Consider the following 21,801-nt stretch of genomic DNA (forward strand, 5'->3'; position numbering starts at 1 on the left):
TGCTGCTGATCTCGTTTCAGAGTCTGGGAGCGAGGTCTCTGGGTCCAACACGGGGACGCTTGCCCAGCACCTACAGCAAGGTCCTGAGTCCAGCCAAGCCAAGTGAGGCAGAGCCTCCGATCCCACTGTCAGAGAACTGTCAGACTCAGTGCATCTGTGAGCGCCTTTGTCATAGGCTGCAGGGCCAGGGCCAGGATCAGGGCCCTCCTGTGCTTCCCCCCACCCCAGCCAGCCTGTGGGCCCTGCAGGCCTGATGGAGTAGAGCAGCTCGTTCCAACAGTTACATTCCCAGCCCCACCTGTTGCTGCAGCGCCAGGAACAGCTGTGTCCCATTAAGAACAGGAGGACTTGTGGCACCTTAGAGACTAACTAATTTATTTGAGCATGAGCTTTCGTGAGCTACAGCTCACTTCATCGGATGCATCCTGTGGAAACATACTGTGGATGCATACTGTGGAAGTGAGCTGTAGCTCACGAAAGCTGATGCTCAAATAAATTGGTTAGTCTCTAAGGTGCCACGAGTCCTCCTGTTCTTTTTGCGAATACAGACTAACACGGCTGTTACTCTGAAACCTGTGTCCCATTAGGTGCTCAGGAGCAACCAGAAGTCAAGAGAGAGGGACCAGGGCATGGGCAGGGCTGCTTCCAGGACCGGAGCCTGTTCCTTGGAATCACAAACAAAGCCAAGGAGGAGGGAGGGGCCTCAAGGCACAGACCTGCTGCCTGGGGCCACCAGCCACCCCGACATCCACTCCGGGAATTCATGCCCGAAAGCTCCAACCTGCAGCTGTGTGTGTGTGGCCAGGGCTGGGGTCTACAGTCCAGTGGGCTGTTTATTACCCCCGTTTTCCCCAGGGGAGGTGGCTTCTCCTGAGCGTCTCACATGTTAGCTAGCTTGTCTGTGTGTGTCTGGAACAGATGGGGAAACTGAGGCATGGAGGTGTGAGGTGTTATCCAAGGCCACATGCTGAGTCACTGTCAGGACTCCTGGTGCCAGTTGGATGTTGGGGCTGCGAGGCCGCACTGCCTCCCCCAGGGCAGCACAGCTGTCCTCGGGAAGCAGGTTGCTAGGATCTGAGCTGCTTTTACCCAGAACGTCCCCAGCGCCTGTCACAAGCTGCCCCTGGGCCAGGCTTGATCCTGCAATACATGTGGGAGAGAACGGAGCCCGACCACCACAGTGCACTGGTGCAGCCACCTCTGGGGTGGAACATGGCAACAGTCTATCAGCATACAACAACACGGCAGGAGTTTAGGAAGCAAGTGAAGGAGAATCCTGTCTCCAACAGAAAGCGCTGGGGGAATTTGGAATTCCCCAGTCTGGCGTCTGGCCAGGGCTTCGGAGCTGTGAGGTCAGCAGTGGCCACAGATGACCTACAGTCGCCCCTTGTAGGGTCCCAGAGCCTGGGCTCCAACCGAAGCCCAAATGTCTACACTGTAGTTAACCAGCCCCCGAGCCCGAGCCTGACCAGCTGTCACGGGCGAGCCGCGGTGTGTCCATGCAGTGGAGACATACCCTGAATGAGTCTTGCAGGACGAGGTCTCTGAATTCCGTGCCCTGCTGGCTGGGCGCTGGTCACGCAGCCAGCGAGATGCTGTTTGTGAAATGAATCACAGCTTGCTGTGCGGAGTTGGTCTCGGGAGCAAAACTTCAGCTGGTAGGAGCTCAGGAGAAGGTGGGGGGTCTGAATCCAGAGTCACTCCCAGCAGTTCTCTGGCTCCCACCCACAGCAGCCACTTGCCCAATCAGCTGCTTTCATCACCACCGAACTCAGTTGTAAAGAACATTCCCAGCAGTGCTGGAAATCAGCATCACTGGGGGTGCAGGCCTTGCGGCACCTGATGGGGGGAGAGTTACAAGGGCTCAGAACCTGCCAAGTTCTTGGGAAACTTCAGGCCTTTGTGACTTGGCCAAGGTCACGCCACTGAGTCAGTGGCAGAGCCAGGAACTGAGCCCCAGTCTCCTGAGTCCTCGTCCAGCACCGTGGCCACACGTCCACCCTTCCCCTCCAGGCCAGAGCCTGCCCTGAGCTCCCAGCCCAGCTCCAGGGTTTGGTTTCCCACCCGTGTTCCTGCTGGCAAAGGCAGACCCTGAGCACAGCGGGGCCTGGACACCAGGGGAGTCAATGGGAAGAAGTTTCTTAAGACCCGGGTCGGAGGGCTGGATCATGGCCCCCCCATTTCCATGTTCTCGCCCAGGACCACCCTGCTTCTCATGGCGCCATCTGTTCATCAGCTGAGAGCAGCTGCTTTAGCAGGGAGGGGCCTGCGGGAAACAAGCGGCAGGAGCTTTAATGGGGTGGGCGGGAATTTCCACCACTGACCACAGCACCCTGGGGTGGTCTGTCCTTGGGCCGACAGCCAGGGCCCCTTGATCTGCCCCTTCCGTCTGGAGATCTCCAGGTGCTTTACCAAGGGAGGGTCAGAATCACGTCCCCACTTGGCAGAGCGTCCCTCCTGGGCCCCCTTGCTGCACTCCCGCACTGTGTTTGGACCCCGCCGTCCCGCCGGGCAGGGGAGCTGCTGCCTGCAGGGGTGTGTGCATGATGCCAAAGCCTGTCTGCCAGGCCAGCTAGAATTAGAGCCTCCCATGCCACTGGCCCCGAGCGCAGCAGCCCAGGCTGGGGTACGGCTGGCTCTGGGCTGCTCTGCACAGACTAGCAGGGCAGGTTCCCTAGGGTGACTTTGTGCAGACTCCAGGCCTGCTCTTGGGAGCGGTGTGGCACCTCCCTTCCCCTCAGGGCTTGCCTGGGCACAGCATGGTGGGTTAGGCACTGCAGCAGAGAGGAACTTCCACCCATGCACTTTGGCGCCCCGAAATCCAAGCCTGGCTCCAAACGCAGCAGCCGGAGCCCAGCCCCAGTGAGGGAGGGCCAGGGCGAGGGGGCGAGTGCTCTGCCCAAAGGTCACCGAGTGGCCAAGTGCCAGGCTGTAAACCCACCTGCTCGGTACGAATGCCAGCACGGACGGAGCCGGGGTCTGCGAGAGGCTCTGTGTAGATACAGCCCTGGGCTCTGTTCTCTGCTATGCCACTGACTCACTGCATGACCTTGGGTCGGTCACTTCCTCCAAGTTCCCGCAGCTGTAGGGCTTCGTAATACCCCTGCTTTGAGCATGGAGCTTCTCTCCTCCTGGGCAGGAGGAGAACCCAGGCATCCTGGCTCTCAGCTCTGGCCATCAGATCAGGCTCCTTCCTCTGAAACTCCCGAGACGGGGATGAAATGGCCTGTCCTGATATGCGGCACCTGGTGTCAGGCCGTTCTGACTGTCCGCAGGCAGCTTAGACTCGGTCGCCGGCTCGCCCGGGTTCCTGCGAGTTGCCTCACCCACCACAGCTTGTGAGGTTATGGATTCGTCTCCCAGCCTGGCCCTGCGTGCAGCGGCTCACAACTCACTCCTGTTGAACAGCAATTGAGCAGAGACCCTGCCTGCCGTCACCCCCAGGCACCCCCCAGCTCTGGCGCGCCTGGCTGCGGCGGAAATGCCCGTCCAAGGCGTTAAACGGGGCGCTGCTGGCAGGCTGCTCTGTGCTGTGCCCCCTCCAGATGAGGTGGCCCCGTGTGGTGTTTGTACAGGCAGACGGATAGCTCTGGTTACACAGGCGTGGGCCGGGCATGGGCAACATCCTCACACCACTCTGCTGCTGCACCTCACTGCAGCCCCCCGGCTCTTCCAGCCCCAGGACCTGCTCCCCGCCCTGCCCCCTCCCTGCCAATACTCCTCAGTGGGGCCTTGCAGCCCCCTGGCTCTTCCAGTCCTGAGACCCTGCCCAGCTCAGCCCTGCCTGATCCCAGCACCCTCTGCGGCTCCCGCCCGGGGCTTGGCCAGTGCCACTCGGTCCTGACCTGCAGCCCCCCTGTTATTCCAGCCAGGGTCCCAGCAGGGCCTGTTTTGCTCCTGCCCTGCACACGTCGCTGTCCATAGGATCTTGGGCCCCTTCCCTCTCGAGTACCCAGTGGCCTGACAAACCCCCTCCCTGCTGCGGGCGCTGGGCTGCCACCCTGTGGGGGGGTGAACTGGGGCCTGGGGCTGTGCCCGCTGAGAGCGTGGAGGGGCTTTGGATCAGGCCCATGGGGTGGGAGAAGGGGAAGGTACCTGCGTGGCCGTCCTGGGGCCCAAAGGCCTGCAGATCTGCACAGCAGGGATGCCCTGGCAGGAAGGCAGATGCCCTCCCCCAGGCCTGCTCCAGCCTATGAGGTGCCCCCAGGGAGAAGGGCAGTTCAGACTCTGGCCCTGGCTGCTGACAAGGCCCCAGCTGCCTCTCTAGGGATGTGGGCACCTGGCAACCAGGCGGAGGAAGGATGGGCTGGTGATTAGGGCACTAGCCTAGAACACCTGGGTTCGAGGCTCTGCTCTGCCACAGACTCCCTGTGTGCCTTGCGCAGTCATGTAGCCTCTCAGTGCCTCAGTTTCCCCTCTGAGCTGGGGTGGGGGGGTGGGAGCACTCTGCCCTGCCTTCCAGGCCTGCATGGCTGTGAGGACATTAGGCTGCGAGTGCTCAGATACTGTGGGGCCATGGAAGTGTCACAGAAGGGCAGCGGAGACCCGCCAGACTCCTCTCCGAGCACCCAGCAGGGTGGCTGTGTCTGGTCCAGCCCCCGGCCCCTTTCCCTCGGGCAGGGCACGGGGGGCTCCAGCGGCCCCGCTTTGATCCCAGGCTGTTCGATGCCTTCCCGATGGGAGGGGCTGGCTGCGTGTGAGCTGGGCTTTCTCTCCCCCAGGAGTGCGATAAGTCCAGCAACGACCGGCTGGAGGAGCACGAGATCGAGGAGTTCTGCACCCTGCTGATGAAGCGGCCCGAGCTGGAGGAGCTGTTCCACCGCTACTCGGGGCAGGACTGCGTGCTGTCGGCCAAGGAGCTGGGGGCGTTCCTGCAGGACCAGGGCGAGGATGCTGACCTGGCGCATGCCCACACCATCATCCAGACCTATGAGCTCAGCGAGAAAGGTAGGGTCCCCCCATGAGCCCCAGCCCCAGCGGCTGGCCGGAGCACGGGGGTGTGCACCACCGCCCCCTGCTGTCAGAGAACAGCCAGCTCAGCACTCAGAGCTTGGCGCTCTAGCCCCGAGCAATGCATGGCTCCCTTGGGTGCCTGTCTAGCCGCCTGGCCATTGTGCCTAGTCCGATCCTGCAAAGAGCCCATCTAGGAAGGAGAGGTGGATACAGTCTCTGTGGCTCTTTCAGTCCTTGGGCCTGGTACCACTGCGTCATGGTGGTTGGTTCTGGGGACCTGGCTGCACCTCCCAGTAGAAACTGGGCTGAGAATGGACAAACTCAGCTCACAGGGGCAAGAGCCTTGGCAGGGTGGGTTTCCATGGGGATTCCCAGCTGTGCGACATGGGGACTCCTGATGGCGCATGGTGGAGATGCTCCCGGGTCTCAGGGCAGGTCCAAACCCCATTGCTGCTCCTGATTAACAAACGTCGGTTTTAAACCAGTGCCACTTCTGTGCACACCCAAGTGTTGGTGTCCACAGGTTCTTCTAGCTCCTTTCTCCAGCCCAGACAGACGGAGACATGGTCTAGTGGTTATAGCAGCGGGCTGGGTATCAGGACACCTGGGTTCTTTCCTGTGTTCTAAGGGGGGAAGTTCTGGTGGTTACAACAGGGGAACGGGCAGTCAGACTTCCGGGTTCTGTCCCTGGCTCTGCCACTGACTCGCTGCAAGACCTTGGACAAGTCAGGTCCTCGCTCTGTGCCTCAGTTTCCCCATCTGTCAGGGGGGTGGTGAGGATTAATGAATTGGAGACATTCCCATCAAAGGTGCTATACAGCCTGGCTGGCCTGCACCGTGGGTGTGATGGGGCTGACCTGAGCTGGGGCAAGTGGCCGCACAAATCAGGCCTGGATTGAAGGGGAACGGTGAGGGACGGAGCAGCAGGGGCAGGAGCAGAGGCTGGTGCAATGGCGGGGAGCTGGGCCTGCCCCGGAAGGCAGCTGGCATTTGTGGGGAGCCCCCCCAGAGCCCGGCCTGGCAGCCCCTCCCTGAGCAGGCTGGAACAGGCTGGAGCTAGGGGTGGGGTCTAACTGCTCTAGCAGGCGTGGGCCGCAGGGGACTGGCGCCAGGACCACCCGGCAGATCAGAACACCCCTGGTCCCTGCTTCGCAGTCTCAGGTGCGAGTTCTTCTCTCTCGTACTGAGTGGCCCAAAGCAGCCCTGCCCTGGGGGGGAGGGATAGCTCAGTGGTTTGAGCATTGGCCTGCTAAACCCAGGGTTGTGAGTTCAATCCTTGAGGGGGCCATTTAGGGATCTGGGGCAAAAATTGGGGATTGGCCCTGCTTTGAGCAGGGGGTTGGACTAGATACCTCCTGAGGTCCCTTCCGATCCTGATATTCTATGATTCTATGAGGACACCCCGAACCTCAGGGCTGGGTCAGCTCTGCCTGGCCCCTCTGTCTGGAATGGCTGGTTCAGCTAGACAGGGCCAAGCTTTGTGTCCGGATCCGGCCCCTGGTTCTGCAATGGGCAGAACCAACGCACCAGCCCCGTGTGAACACCCCTGACCTCAGCCAGGCCTCATCCTGGGAGCCCGTCTGGGTCCAGTCCGGCTCGGAGAGCCTTCAGGGCCATGCTGTGTGATCACAGTGAGGAAGTTTAAGTGGGGTCCTGGCGGGGTTCGCCTTCCACTGTAGCATGGGGAGCGGGTCACTGGCCAGGATTATCTGGGTGTCTCTCACTTCATCATTCCCCTGCCATTGCGAGGCCTCGGGCCCTGGTGCCCTTCGGCTCCCATCTCTGCTTGTGGCACACACTAATTCATTGACTTTACTCTTGTGGGGGGCTGGGAGGGCTGGTGGCCTGTGCCCTGGTGGCCCCTCTGGCTTTAACACTGTGTCTCTGTGACTGTGCGGAGCTGTCGTGGGCTGGGAAGACAGGAGCGCCCACAGACGATCCAGACTGGGGGGCTGAGATGGGGGCTGGAAGCTGGGTCCAGAGGCAGCTAGACTTTCCCGGCTGGGAGCTGTTCTCCCAGAGGGTACAGCAGAGCTGGGAGCCCGTGGGGTAACACTGTTTTCTCCGCCTTGTCTGCTCTGCCTCAGCCATGTGCATTGCAACCAGCTTTACCATTAGGAGCTGGCTTGGCTGAACTTTGTGGCTGTGTAAACAGGCTGCAGCAGTAAACATCCCTGGACTGCGAGGAGGTTCGGATCCGGATCCATATTTTGCATCCCAGCCCCGGTGCCACTGCGACAGCGTTCATGAAACCAGAGCTGGAGAAAAGATCTTTGTTGTGGGACAAGCTCCAGCATATCTGAGGCCTTGAGACTCCAGTGCACACTGTGGCCTATCCTGGCTTTGCCCTCTGCGGTGCTGGTTTGCCGCGGCGCTGAGGCGCTCAGGGGCTGGAGGGGTTTTCTCGGCATTTCCCATGCTGCGAGCATGGTTGCACTGAGGCTGCAGACCCAGATCTGAACCTCCTCTGAGCCCAGGGGAGTTTAGACCCAGGGTTTTGCTGCAGCCCCTGACGCAGCTGGGGCCAGCCACGCAATAGGGCTGGAACTGAGGGAGATTCCAGTGGTCCAGCTGTGCTGTAGTTTACTGGGGGGAGGAATCAGGGGTAATTCCACTGCGGTCAGCGGAGCCACATCCCTGGGTAAGGGAGATCTGCTGAGGTTTTGCATGTGGTTTGGCAGTGCTTCGTTATGCTAATCGCAGCTGAAGCAATCTCAGAAGCCCCACTCCCGCATTCCCGGATGGTGTCTCTCCTGTTCCTCTCAGAGCCGAGTGTGCTCCCAGCTGGCACAGAGAGCCTCGCTTCCTGTCCTGACCCCTGGTTGCCCCAGCTGGGCTACTTCAGCCCAGGGCGACTGGCACACAGTTGTGTCTAGGATGGTTTATGAACAATAAGGAAAAGGAACCAAGTGGCCCAAGGCTGGGGGTGAAGTGCCCTGTGGGGCTGCCTCGGGGAGCTGGCTGGCTGGTTTCTTCACTGGCACGGCAGCAGCGTTGGACAATCAGCCTAGATTTGTAAAACGCTCCCGTGGCCCCATTGCTGCTAACTCAAGATCCAGACACCTGCCATGGCTGGGGCAGAGGACGCTGGGGCTGAGCCTTCGTGGCGTAGATGCTGATTGGGGCGCTAGAAACTCACTGACAGCTGGACAAATGGAGGCCCCATGACAGAGCTCTCAGCCCAGGCCGCCCTGTGGGAATGCACGGCTGACAGAAATCACGCCCCAGCCTGTGCCTGATCTCAACCCCTGCACTTTTCACTGCTTCCTAGTCTACTCCCCGTGGGAGGGACATGGCACCAGAGTGTGCGCGAGAGGGGAATGCGATACAGCTGGGGAAACCGAGGCACAGAGTGGGCATGGGGACGTGTCCAAGGCCACACAGTGAGACTGCAGCAGAGCCAGAGAGAACCCAGGTCCTAGTGCCAAGTTCTAGCCAGGACAGACCACACACCCTCATGGAGCTGGGCACGGGGCCCAGGATTCCTGCCACCCCAGCCCCTACTTTAGCGCCCGCAATCCCTGTCCCAGCCAGGGTCGCATCAGGACTCCCAGACTCTAACCCCTAGGCTTGCTAACCCCCGAGGGTTCCAAATAGGGGTGAGAGGCTGTGACAGCTTGAAATTCCCGACATGGACACGTTGCCTCGTGCACAGACACTAGTTCCGAAATCTGGGGAGGAGCCTTTAAAGAGCCCCTGGAAATGTGGTCCCTGCAGCCAAACAGCACAACCGCATGATGCTGGACGGGTTCATGATGTACCTGCTGTCTGCGGCTGGTGACATCCTGAACCAGGAGCACACCGACGTCTACCAGGACATGAGCCAGCCCCTCTGCCATTACTTCATCTCCACCTCCCACAACACCTACCTGACCGACAATCAGATCGGGGGAGCCAGCAGCACGGAAGCCTACATCAGGTAAGGGGGCCGGGCAGAACATGGGGAACTGGCAGGGTTGGGAGGGTATTGAGACCCATCTGGAGGGGGGTGTGCCAGCAGGGCAGAGAGGTGGCCTAGAGCATAGGCCTGGTCCTGCTGAAGCAGAGCAGCGCTGGTGGCCAGCAGCCATGCTGAGCGCTTCCCCAGAAGGGATAAGTCTCTGACTGTCTGACAATATCCATCTGCAGGAATTCCTGCCTGACCCCAGCCAGGGCGCAGGCAGTGCCCTGAAGCATGAGGGCTAAAAGGTCTTATCACTTTTATCCCAGCAAGCGCTGCTTGCTGCAGAATCCTTTTCCCGTTGATTTCAGTGTCTATGGGGCCTGTGTTCTGAATGCAGCATAATAGGAGGCTTGTCAGAGAGCAGACCTCTGTGGGGACTCCCCCTGCAGTTGACTCGGGGGTGGATCTTGTGGTGTGGATCCCCCAGTCAAACCCTCAGTGGAGGGGAGCAGTGCAACAGGGGCAGAGGGAACTGCAACCCTGAGGCTGCAGGAGCAGCTGCTGGTTGATTCTGGGCACAATGGGGAGGGCACCCTGGGTCACTCCTGCACCAGCCCTGGTATTGGGGGATGAGGGTTTGGCACAAAGTAATTTACTCCACTAACATCCTGCAGCAGTGAATTCTACAGGGTAACTGTCTCTCTCTCTCCCCTCCACCTGTGCCTCACTCCCTGACATGCTCCAGTGTGATCCCACTCTCACTTTCTGGTAATGGCCAAGCCCCACGCTGTGCTACAAGTTCTACCCTCCCCATGCCAGGGTTTGCCTTTGTTCTGACCCCTAAGACAAATCCCTGAAGCAAGGCTGTGTTCTGTCCTGAGCCAGCTCTTTCTCCTGGCAGGCCCTCCCTCTAGCTGTCCCAGCTCAGCTGGAGCTAAATGAGACCTACCTGATCTGGCAGGCAGGGTGAGTCAGCAGAGTAGCTCTGCACCTCCCATAGGTGTCTAAAACTCCTTGTCCAGTCCCATCTCCCCACTTAGCCTTAATCAAGCCAAGCCCACCGTCCCAGGGCTTTGCCTTTCCGTGCCTGCTCCAAGCTGTGTCCTGCACCAGGCTCTCCTCAGGGTAAACCAGGATGTTGATGGACGGTCAGGGCCCGTCACTAGCTCAGGGTGAACAGCCGCACTGCACTACCTCTGGGGGGAGTCGTTCTCTGGGAGAACATCATGACCACAGGGCAGGGGCCAGGGCAGGGCTGCCTGGGGAGGCTCAGGGGCCCCAGCTGCGCTGGAATCTCTGGACTCGTATTAAGGGCATGAGGTGGCAGTTTGCGATGCCAGCCCCTGGCTGAACCGTGCCATCCCCGACAGGGCATTCATGGAGGGCTGCCGCTGTGTGGAGCTGGACTGCTGGGAGGGCTCCAACGGGGAGCCTGTCATCTACCACGGCCACACCCTGACCTCTAAGATCCTCTTCAGGGATGTCATCGAGATCATCCGGGACTATGCCTTCAAGGTGAGTGCCACGGCGGGCAGAGGGCCCAGCTCTGCTGCAGCAGGAGGGGACTGGAGTTTGCACCAATGTGCTTCTTGCCCCTCTGTCCCCAGCTGCCTGGTGACCACCAGCCATGGAGCTGAACCCTGCTCCCACCCACGAGTGGGAGTTTTGCCCCTGACATCAGTAGGGCCAGGGCTGGGCCCGTGGGATCCCACGCTCAGCCTGTGGACCCTGCTGTAGGGTCCTGCCTTCGCTGGCCTGCCTGGGAAGGGGGTGGGGCCCAGTCCCACATGGCACTGTCCCTGACCCCTACCATCTCCCCAGCACTCCTCGTACCCCGTGATCCTGTCCCTGGAGAATCACTGCGGGCTGGAGCAGCAGGTGACCATGGTTCAGCACATGAAGGCAATCTTGGGAGACATGCTGCTGACCCAGATGCTGGATGGGCAGGTCCCCAAGGAGCTCCCATCACCAGAGGTAACACCCCCTGGGACTTCCCGTGGGAGGGATCCCTGGGCAGCATTCCCATGGACTCCTGCAGGGGGGAATGCTCAGAGAGGGGACCCAGACCCCCAAGCTCCATGGCTTCATCACATGGGCATCCCTGGGTGCTGCCTCCCACCATCCCCTGCCCCCTGGCCAGCTTGGACCACGCAGTGGGGCAGACAGCCCCTGGGAATGGGGGTGGGGGGGGGTTGGGCAGGGTGCAGAGCTTTGACAGGGGCTTTCCTCTCATGCAGCAACTGAAAGGGAAGATCCTGGTGAAAGGGAAGAAGCTGCCGGACCTGGTGTGTGACCCCGAGAACATGAGCTTCCTCTCCGACAACAACGAGGAGGAGGAGGAAGAGGAGGAAGAGGAGCGGGTGCTGCGCAAAGACCGCAGGAGGGTATGGGGGTACCGTGGGCCAGCCCCTCGTGTTGCGAATTGTGGCACGGAGCGATGGGCTGCGGCACTGAAGCCAAAGCATCTGCTGCAGCTTTGGTGCGTGACCTCCGCTAGCTGGAGGCTGGGGAGCGACAGCCCCATGGGACGGGCTGGCAGCGCCCCTGAGATCCCAAAGCCACCTCGGAAAGGGTACAGAGGGGCTTGCAGCCAGTTCGCAGCAGGGGGCTGCCTCCTCCCTGGCCTGTCAGTGTTGAGATAGACACGTCATTCACTGCCTCTCGACAGGGATTTCTCTCACTCCCTCTCATTCAGATACTCCCAAGAAAGTTGCCCTGTGTGTAGCTGCCCCCTGCCCCACTGCCCGGATTTCCAGACAAATTCCCTTTCAGGAGAACCCCAGGAAGGTTTCAGCTTGCTGCCTGCCTGGCTCTTGTCGATTGCGCTGTTTCCCTGCTGGCAGAAAGTGAAATTGACAGGAGCTGTCCTGGGCCTGCCCCGGTTCTCAGACCACATCTGCACTACAGAGCCTGTGCGGGCCTCGCTTCGCTGGCCTAACCCCTCGTGCAGACAGAGGGAGGGAGAAGTTCTGCCCGGGCCGTAACACCACCTCCACGTGCTGACAGAAGCTCTCTTCTCTCAGCAGAGCTGCGTCTACACTGTGGGTTTTGCTGGCCTAGCAGTGTCAGTTGTGGGGTGGTTTTTTCACACTTCTAGCTGACACAGCTGTGCCAGCATGCGTTAGTGTAGACCAGACCCCAGCTTCCTCACTTCCCCCCAGCCTAGCTGCTGGACAGGCAGAGAGCTGGGCACAGAGCCCCTGGCAGCTCGCCTGGCTGGCTCTTGTCAATTTCATTTTTTGCAGGGAGAAGGTGAAATTGAGACATGCCATCTGGCGGGCAGAGCAGAGCCACATTTCTATTTTGCTGATGGAGGGGGTGGGGGCGGGATTATTTTTTTTTTTGGCAAAATGGAAATTTTTCCTGTGGAAAATTGCAGTTTTGCGGAAAGGGGATTTTCTGTTGGAAATTCACTCTGGTGGAAATTTCCAGCCTGGCTCTCCTCAGGATGGACGAGCCGGAGTGGCTGTGAACTGTTCTGAGCATCAGGGGCTGCACGGCTGCCCTGTCCCAGATCAGTCCCTTCTGGCCAGCTCTGGGCATGAGCAGCTGCTCTGGAATAGCCTCCTGTGCCCGTCTTGCCTGGGCTGGCGCAGGATCCAACGCCCTATTCTCTGTAAAGCCCTCGTAGGGGCGAAGGAGCAACCTTCCCGTCCCTGCAGAGAGAGGGGTCTGCTTTCCCCTGCTGATGGTAGGATCTGCTGTTTGCAGGAAGCAAAGCCAGTCACGTTTGTTCTGTGGCTTTGGGCTGAATCCACATTCCCAGGAAGTGCTGGTGGGGGGGGCTTTTCCCGCAGAGACCCCGCTGGGACAATGCCTTGGGCAAGTGCTCGGGGGCGCTGCGCTGCTGTCTACATGGTGCTAGCCACGTAGGGCCATTAAAGGTGCCATGGCGTTTTCCAGTTCAGGGGGTTAGTGGCCTGGCCAGGCCACACTTTACAGTCCTGATGTGAACCTCTCCTGCTGGTTCCTCTGCAGTCTGTTGCTCCCTGTCCCACTGCTGAGCACTGTGCTTAGCTGCCAGGTTTGCACCGCAGGGGTGCGGGGTCTGGAGAGGGTCTGTAAAGGTGGGGGCTGCGATGCAGGCTGGCTGGGGAGAAGAGAGCTCATGGAGCCGGGTCAGTTGTTGGGCGGGGGCCATGGACTCGGCGGGGCCAGAGTTGGTGGAGGGAATCCCGGGGCCGGTGACTAGTGGCTGTGAGGGCAGAGGCCAAGTGTGCAGCATTCCCATCCCACCACCTCGGGCAGGGCCTGAGACCGCGGGTTTCTGCTCCCCCAACTCCTGATACGACGCTTTCTGTTCTCTTCCAGTCGTCCCATTTGCTGCAGGAGATCAGGCCACTCCAGGTGAGTGCTTCCATCAGGTGGAGTCTAGGCGGAGCTGGGGGGGACGTACCGTCTCTGTGTGTGACTGTAGGACTGACTCCATCCCCTCTTGCACCCCATTGCATGTCTGTATGGGGCTGCCCCCTGGGCCTAGGCTGGGGTGGAGTTTGGCGAGTCCTAGGGCCGGTGCTCTGTTGCTGTCCTGGCCGGGTGGTTGACTGAGGGCTGCTGACTCCTAGGTGAGCCCCTCCTGCCTCCTCCTCCCCCAGGAGGCTCACCCCTCATGGGCCCCAGTCCTCTGCGGGCGGCTGCCATGGGTCCCAGGGCCCTGTGGATGAGAGCAGGGCTCTGCGCCTATCGCCTGGCATGAAGGCCACTCTTGGTGCTCACTGGGGTTTCTCTTGGAGGGCCCTGGCCTGGGAGGTGCTCAGCACCCTGCGCTCACTTGGATGTTGATGGAAGTTGGGGTGCCCAGCACCTGCAGGGCTGGGGCCTGTCACAGCAGTGGGATGTTGGGTGGGGGGTGTAGCACCAGCCCTTGCCCCCTGGGCAAGTTCAGGACGCAGTAGCGGGCTCAGCGAAGCAAGTACCCCCCGCCCCTACCAAGGTGCTGAAAGGTCCCAGCTGAGCGCTGACGGGTGGACGTTCTGGGGGAGCCGCTCTGCACTCCCGGGGCAGTGACCCCACCGCTGCGTGTGCTCCCCGGCAGGCGAAGGACACTGCGCAGATCTCCCAGGAGCTCTCCGACCTGGTGGTGTACTGCCAGGCCGTCCCCTTCCAGAGCCTGGAGCACGCACTCAGGAGCAAGCAGGCCTGCCAGATGTCCTCCTTCAGCGAGAGGAAGGCCAGGAAGCTCATCAAGGAGTCAGGTAAGGTTGGGGGAGGGGCAGACAGACTGGGTTCTTCAGGTCTTAGTGCGACTCCAACCAGCCGGTGGGTGCTGGGCCTCAGTGGGGATGGCAGGATTGGGCCCCAGGGCAGCTGGGCTGGGCTGCAGAGCACTGGGTCACACTGGGGTCAGGCTGGGCTCCATGGGGCAGGGCTGGCCTGGATCAGACTGGGATCCAGTGCATTAGATGGGGTGGGATTGCATTGAGCTGAAATAAAAGATCAGGGACTAGATTGGAGGAAGCTGGTTTAGACTGGCTCTGGTTGCGGTGAGCTGGGGTCAGGCAGGCCAGGGACCCACGGGACCCAGCAGACTTCCTGCTGTCTGAGCATGGAGCCAACCTGCTGCGGTGGGGCTTGGTTCCCTGCTGGGCGTGACTTGGGGGGCTCTCCTCTTCCTTGGATGCTTTTCATCCCTCTGCTCTGAGCTGCGCTGGGGAAGGGGGAGGTGACCCTGCAGCTAGCAGTAGAGATGTTCTGAAAGGGCTAGTGAGTTTGGGACGCTGCCGGAGGGCTTGGGCTCAGCAGTTCCTGAAAGCTGGCCCCTCTGATTGTTAAGTAGCATCTGTGTTGTGGTAGCACTCATAGAATCATAGAATCATAGACTATCAGGGTTGGAAGGGACCTCAGGAGGTCATCTAGTCCAACCCCCTGCTCAAAAGCAGGACCCATCCCCAATTAAATCATCCCAGCCAGGGCTTTGTCAAGCTGGGCCTTAAAAACCTCTAAGCAAGGAGATTCCACCATCTCCCTAGGTAACGCATTCCAGTGAAAAAGTTTTTCCTAATATCCAATCTAAACCTCCCCCACTGCAACTTGAGACCATTACTCCTCATTCTGTCATCTGCTACCACTGAGAACAGCCAAGCTCCATCCTCTTTGGAACCCCCTTCAGGTAGTTGAAAGCAGCTATCAAATCCCCCCTCATTCTTCTCTTCCGCAGACTAAACAATCCCAGTTCCCTCAGCCTCTCCTCATAAGTCATGTGTTCCAGCCCCCTAATCATTTTTGTTGCCCTCCGCTGGACACTTTCCAATTTGTCCACATCCTTCTTGTAGTGTGGGGCCCAAAACTGGACACAGGACTCCAGATGAGGCCTCACCAATGTCGAATAAAGGGGAATGATCACGTCCCTTGATCTGCTGGCAATGCCCCTACTTATACAGCCCAAAATGCCTTTAGCCTTCTTGGCAACAAGGGCACACTGTTGACTCATATCCAGCTTCTCGTCCACTGTAACCCCTAGGTCCTTTTCTGCAGAACTGCTGCCGAGCCATTCAGTCCCTAGTCTGTAGCGGTGCATGGGATTCTTCCGTCCTAAGTGCAGGACTCTGCACTTGTCCTTGTTGAACCTCATCAGATTTCTTTTGGCCCAATCCTCTAATTTGTCTAGGGCCCCCTGGACCCTATCTCTACCCTCCAGCGTATCTATCTCTCCTCCCAGTTTAGTGTCATCTGCAAATTTGCTGAGAGTGCAATCCACACCATCCTCCAGATCATTTATGAAGATATTGAACAAAACCAGCCCCCAGGACCGACCCTTGGGGCACTCCACTTGACACCGGCTGCCAACTAGACATGGAGCCATTGATCACTACCCATTGAGCCCGACAATCTAGCCAGGTTTCTATCCACCTTATCGTCCATTCATCCAGCCCATACTTCTTTAACTTGCTGGCAAGAATACTATGGGAGACCGTATCAAAAGCTTTGCTAAAGTCAAGGAATAACACGTCCACTGCTTTCCCCTCATCCACAGAGCCAGTTATCTCGTCATGGAAAGCAATCAGGTTATTCAGGCATGACTTGCCCTTGGTGAATCCATGCTGACTGTTCCTGATCACTTTCCTCTCCTCAAAGTGCTTCAGAATTGATTCCTTAAGGACCTGGTCCATGATTTTCCCAAGGACTGAGGTGAGGCTGACTGGCCTGTAGTTCCCAGGATCCTCCTTCTTCCCTTTTTTAAAGATGGGCACTACATTAGCCTTTTTCCAGTCATCCGGGACCTCCCCCGATCGCCATGAGTTTTCAAAGATAATGGCCAATGGCTCTGCAATCACATCTGCCAACTCCTTTAGCACCCTCAGATGCAGTGCATCCGGCCCCATGGACTTGTGCTCGTCCAGCTTTTCTAAATAGTCCTGAACCACTTCTTTCTCCCCATGCTGTGCTGCCCAGTGCAGCAGTCTGGGAGCTGACCTTGTTCGTGAAGACAGAGGCAAAAAAAGCATTGAGTACATTCGCTTTTTCCACATCCCCTCTCACAAGGTTGCCTCCTTCATTCAGTAAGGGGCCCACACTTTCCTTGACTTTCTTCTTGTTGCTAACATACCTGAAGAAACCCTTCTTGTTACTCTTAACATCCCTTGCTAGCTGCAACTCCAATTGTGATTTGGCCTTCCTGATTTCACTCCTTCATGCCTAAGCAATATCTTTATATTCTTCCCTGGTCATTTGTCCAGTCTTCCACTTCTTGTAAGCTTCTTTTTTGTGTTTAAGATCAGCAAGGATTTCACTGTTAAGCCAAGCTGGTTGTCTGCCATATTTACTATTCTTTCTACACATTGGAATGGTTTGTCCCTGTAACCTCAATAAGGATTCTTTAAAATACAGCCTGCTCTCCTGGACTCCTTTCCCCCTCATGTTATTCTCCCAGGGGATCCTGCCCATCAGTTCCCTGAGGGAGTCAAAGTCTGCTTTTCTGAAGTCCAGGGTCCATATTCTGCTGCTCTGCTTTCTTCCCTGTGTCAGGATCCTGAACTCGACCATCTCATGGTCACTGCCTGCCAGGTTCATCCACTTTTGCTTCCCCTACTAATTCTTCCCGGTTTGTGAGCAGCAGGTCAAGAAGAGCTCTGCTCCTAGCTGGTTCCTTCAGCACTTGCACCAGGAAATTGTCCCCTACACTTTCCAAAAACTTCCTGGATTGTCTGTGCACCGCTGTATTGCTCTCCCAGCAGACATCAGGGTGATTGAAGTCCCTCAAGAGAACCAGGGCCTGCGATCTAGTAACTTCCGTTAGTTGTTGAAAGAAATCCTCGTCCACCTCATCCCCCTGGTCCGGTGGTCTCTAGCAGACTCCCACCACGACGTCACCCTTGTTGCTCACACTTCTAAACTTAATCCAGAGACTCTCAGGGTTTTCTGCAGTTTCATAGCGGAGCTCTGAGCAGTCATACTGCTCCCTTACATACAGTGCAACTCCCCCAGGCCCAGACATAGGGCCCAGATGGTCCCTGCCCCAAGGAGTTCCTGCTCTGAGCTGCACAATCTCAGGTACTATTAGGTGTCTCCTGTTGGGCTCCCAAGATCACTGGTCACTTGCCCTGGCCAGCAGCCCCAGCTGGGCGATACGGCCTCGCTATGCCTGGCTCTGGTGGCCCAGGGAGGAGCTGACCTGCACTCTCAGCCCCGCTAACAGGCAGCTGCTTTCCCCTCCTGCAGGAAATGGCCTGGTCCGGTACAACACCCGACAGCTGAGCCGCATCTACCCCTTGGGGCTGAAGATGAACTCTTCAAACTACAACCCCCAGGAGATGTGGAACGCCGGCTGCCAGCTAGGTGAGAAGGGGGCCCACTCCCCTCTGTGCCTCAGTTTCCCCATCTATGATATTGATAATAATGATATTGGACTCCTTTGTGCTGTGCAGAGAGGGGAGGGGCCCAGAAAGGCCATAATGATGGTTACTGGAGTGGGGGCTGCATGGGGCACCAGGCTGATGCCCTCGACGGTGAGGGGGGAATATTCAGATCCAGGCTCCAGGGAGTCTGATCACTATTCCCAGGAATGGCACCACCTGCTGGTTCTCATGGATCCTTCCTGGCCAGTGTCCCCGAGGGCCCACCCAGGGCATGGCCCTGTGACTGGCCTCCCGAGGTGCCGAATCTGTCTGCAGCCCAGGACAAGGGTCCTGCTCCATGTCACCCTCCCGTTGCCTGTGTGCTGTGGCTTCAGACCCAGCCCTCCAGCCCAGGGGGACTCACGGGAGAGCTGCTGGGCATGGGGCATGGAGCCTGGGCCTGGGGCACCGACATGGGGCCCTGCCGTGAGCCGCAGCAGCCGCCCCTCACGAAAGCCAGGCGGTGACAGGCTGTTTGTCCCACGCGGGGAGACTGACAGATTCCCCCTCCCCCTCCCCTGGCACCTCCAGACCCCACCCATGTACACCAGCTCCCCCAAACTCTGCCCTGGTATCTCCAGATGCCACCCTTATACGCGGCTCCCCTGGACCCTGCCCTGCCCTGGCACCGGCAGCCCCCACCTGTGTACGCAGCTCCCCTGGACCCTGCCTGTATAAACCCGCCTGCTCTCTGTGTTTCATTTTGAAGTGGCTCTCAACTTCCAGACCCCCGGCTGCGAGATGGATCTGAACCACGGGCGGTTCCTGGTGAACGGGCGCTGTGGCTACGTGCTCAAGCCCAGCTTCCTGCGGAGCCGCCAGACCTCCTTTGACCCCGAGAGCGGGCGAGGGCCTGGCCACAGAGCCACCCTGCTGCTGGTCAAGGTGCAGCGGGATGGGGCATGTGTGGGTGTGAGGAGCGGGGGTGCCTGGTCAGTGGGGCTGTGCCAGATGGGTGTGCAGCAGGGGTGTGTAGGTGCCCATGCCACATGGCTAGTGTGTGCGAGGAGCGTGTGCCAGGGGAGGGGCTCAGAGCTGCGAATGCCGGGGGCCCGGGCCCTGCCCAGCCTGTTCCCCTCCCCCAGGCCTAGGCCAGCTTTGCTGCTGCCCCTGTTCCAGCTTCCCCAGGGAGGGTGATGGTGCATCCAGTGAGGGGACCACGCCCCACATCGTGGCCAGTCCCCTCCCCCGCTCTAACCCCACCTCCCCGCAGGTGATCACAGCCCAGCAGCTCCCCAAGCTGAACAACAAGAAGAGCTCCATCGTGGACCCCTTCGTGCGCGTGGAGATCCATGGCGTCCGAGCCGACTGCAGCAGTAAACAGACCGAGTACAAGCTCAACAATGGTGAGTGGGCCACAGACCCCACCCCATGGCACCATGTGATTTTGGGGCTGGGGCCTGGCCAAGCTAAGCAGAGGAGACCCGGTCTGCCACTGGCTGGGAGACCTGCCGGGACAGCTGGAATGCTGCAGGCAGCAGAGCAGGGTTCAGCAGGGGGCGCTCTTGTCAGCACCCCGAGGAGCTCTGTGGAATGCCCTGGGCAGGAGGGGAGTCGGGCCCCTTGGCCTCCCCTGGGTCAGCCGGGCTGACAGAACCACTCCCTGAAGCAGAATCCAGGAGTGCCGGAGTCTGCTAATGACCCTGGGTTCATGCTGGAGTCCACAGTGCCCCCTGCAGGTTGAGAGAGAGAATCTGCCCCACAGTGACAGGCAGGTTAATGAGCTGGAGATCATGCCCCTGAGAAATGAAAATCATTCCTGGTTAGCCCGTGGGACTCCCTACCACAAGACAGGCAGGATTCCAGAGAGGCCTGGACATTTATCTGAGAAGAACAGCTAGCGAGGAGGAGAGAAGGGCTGGAAATCCTCCTGCTTCAGGGTGTAAATCACCCAGGGGGCTGAGGGCACCCCCCCCTTTACAGGGTTATTCTGTAATTATCAAGGGGGGGGCGGGGGGATCCTTGCTGCTGGTGGGCAGGGAGTCTGCAGAGACCGAACCTGAGGCCCTGCAGAGCGCGATGTGGATCCCGCTGCTGCTGGAACCCAGGAGCAGCCTGTTAGCTCAGGGGCGTGTGAGCTCGCCGCGCGAAGGGGCCAGAGCAGTTGTGGGCCACCTCCTGCCTGACCCTCCTGGGTTGGGGGGGGCAGGGGCAGCTGGCCCCAGTCTGTGACCCTGTCCATTCTCCACCCCTGCAGGGTTCAATCCACGCTGGGAGGAGACCCTGAGCTTCCAGCTGTGGGTGCCGGAGCTGGCCCTGGTGCGCTTCGTGGTGGAAGATTATGACACCACCTCCTGCAATGACTTCGTGGGGCAGTTCACCCTGCCCTTCACCAGCCTGAGGGAAGGTGGGTGCCTGGCAGGGGCTGGCCAGGCCCACGGGGCAGAGAGCCAGCGGTGCCTCTTCTGCCAACCAAGGGGCAGCACTGGCCAGAGGCCCCCTGCATGGGGGGTGTGGGAGCTGCAGCAAGGGGCCATGGAAGTAGGTTTGGGGGATGCTTAGGGAAATGGAGGGTACCCCGCAGCTCAGCAGGGCTCACCCTGTGGCGTCAGTCCGGCTGGCCCAGAGCTGAGCGACTCCTGCTGCAGGCCTGGCGCCATCAGGCTCTGTGTCCTACAGCTCCATGGACCACACAATCCCCTCTCCAGAAGCTGCGAGGGAGACCAGAGCAGAGGGTGTCTGGCTGGCTTCCTTTGGGGCTAGCCACCCTCCTTCAGGCCAGAGTGGGGGACCCAACCTGCCTTTCCCCCACTCTTCTTTGCATCGCTGGGAGGGAAGCCTGCCCACACCCCTGCCCTGCAGTGCCAGCCAGGGCAACAGTATTCCTTCCTACTCTCACTGGGCAGCGCGGCTGTGCCCTGCTCCACCCCAGAGGTGGCTGCATTTCAATAGCAGATGACCAGCTTCCTTAGCGGACTGCAACAATGCTGCACAAAGCTATGCTCCGAACGCTGGCTGGGGGGGCCAAAGGGCCAGGGCCTGGTTGCTTCACTACCTCACCTGCTCCCTCCCTCTGTTCCCAGGGTATCGTCACATCCACCTGTGCTCCAGGGACGGGGCGGCCCTGGCACCGGCCACTCTCTTTGTGCACATTAAATCCAAGAAGATGTGAGCGCACACGGCCGAGGATCAGCGGCGGCGAGATCAGCACCCAGGCGGCTGTGGCAGGACCCAGGAGGAGCCGGTTCAACGTGACCCTCCTCGGCTGGGTGCGTGGAGGCCCAGCCCAGCCAGACCTACACCCGGGGGCTGGGCTGCGGAGGGAGGTGAGGCCTCTGCTCTGTCTGCCCAGGGCGTAGCTGCTGCAGAGACTGGTTTGGTTCCCACCCCCCTAAAGTAACCTGGGGAGGGCTAAATTCCTCCAGGACTCCAGCCTCTGCACCTGCCTCCTCCCCGGGGCCGCGGGCTGCGCCCATCCCCAGCGCGCTGCTGGAAAGAGGCCGGAGGAAGGGACCTGAAGCGGCCGGGAGCCTGTTAGCGCAGCCCCACGGCAGGCTCAGTGGTAAAGCAGGCGGGTGGTGTGTTTTTTCTAGCTAGCGTTGGCATTTATTTAGCTGTGGGCTACACGCTGCCCAGGCCCCCATGCATCACACAGGCACACGCTGATGGGGGGAGGCAGGGGACGGATGGAAACACACACGCACACTTTCCCGTTAACCCTTTAGTAGCCTCTCTTCATACTGAGCTGAGATGCTTGTATCTGAAGGAGCCTTCTGCTTGGCTGTAAGCACGGCAGCCTGGGTGGATTCTGGGAGATAGGCCCTGGAGCCTAGGGCCTGTTCCAATCGGTGTAATATATTGTAAAACGATAATAAAAAGTTTATTTTACCAGACCCCTCCTGCGGCGCCTGCCGTCTCTGTCTCTCTGGCCTGGGACGCCCCCAGCAAAGGGTCAGTTAGGCTGCGAAGCAACTTGGGGCAGGGCCTGGCTTTGGCAAAGCCCTTCTTATATCTACGGGTGTACATGAGCAATAGCTACCAGGAGCTGGGAGCCTGAGCCCTCGGGGCAATGGGGAGCTCACAGAGGTTTAGAAAGCGGTGGAGCCAGCTCAGTTTAATCATTAAAACTCATTGTACAAGCAAAATTCACAGCAGCGATTGCGTAGAAGCCATCCACTTGCCAGGAGCTGG

General features: G+C 59.5%; 1 protein-coding gene across 2 annotated transcripts in view; it reads left to right on the top strand.

Annotated features, from left to right (window-relative positions):
• The window catches only part of PLCD3 (phospholipase C delta 3), a 57,338-nt gene extending 35,834 nt beyond the window's left edge, over positions 1-21,504 (top strand). For both annotated transcript variants that reach the window (XM_073326242.2, XM_073326243.2), the window contains exons 5-16: positions 4,722-4,947; positions 8,671-8,872; positions 10,207-10,351; positions 10,658-10,810; positions 11,074-11,220; positions 13,148-13,183; positions 13,872-14,031; positions 17,495-17,611; positions 18,380-18,555; positions 18,884-19,016; positions 19,868-20,017; positions 20,694-21,504. In XM_073326242.2, the coding sequence (XP_073182343.2) occupies positions 4,722-4,947; positions 8,671-8,872; positions 10,207-10,351; positions 10,658-10,810; positions 11,074-11,220; positions 13,148-13,183; positions 13,872-14,031; positions 17,495-17,611; positions 18,380-18,555; positions 18,884-19,016; positions 19,868-20,017; positions 20,694-20,782 (1,734 nt within the window). In that variant the 3' untranslated portion in view covers positions 20,783-21,504. The remainder of the gene's footprint in view (positions 1-4,721; positions 4,948-8,670; positions 8,873-10,206; positions 10,352-10,657; positions 10,811-11,073; positions 11,221-13,147; positions 13,184-13,871; positions 14,032-17,494; positions 17,612-18,379; positions 18,556-18,883; positions 19,017-19,867; positions 20,018-20,693) is intronic.
• The last annotated feature ends 297 nt before the right edge of the window (positions 21,505-21,801 follow it).

Source organism: Lepidochelys kempii, chromosome 27 (assembly GCF_965140285.1).
Source record: "Lepidochelys kempii isolate rLepKem1 chromosome 27, rLepKem1.hap1, whole genome shotgun sequence".
Lineage (NCBI taxonomy): Eukaryota > Metazoa > Chordata > Testudines > Cheloniidae > Lepidochelys > Lepidochelys kempii.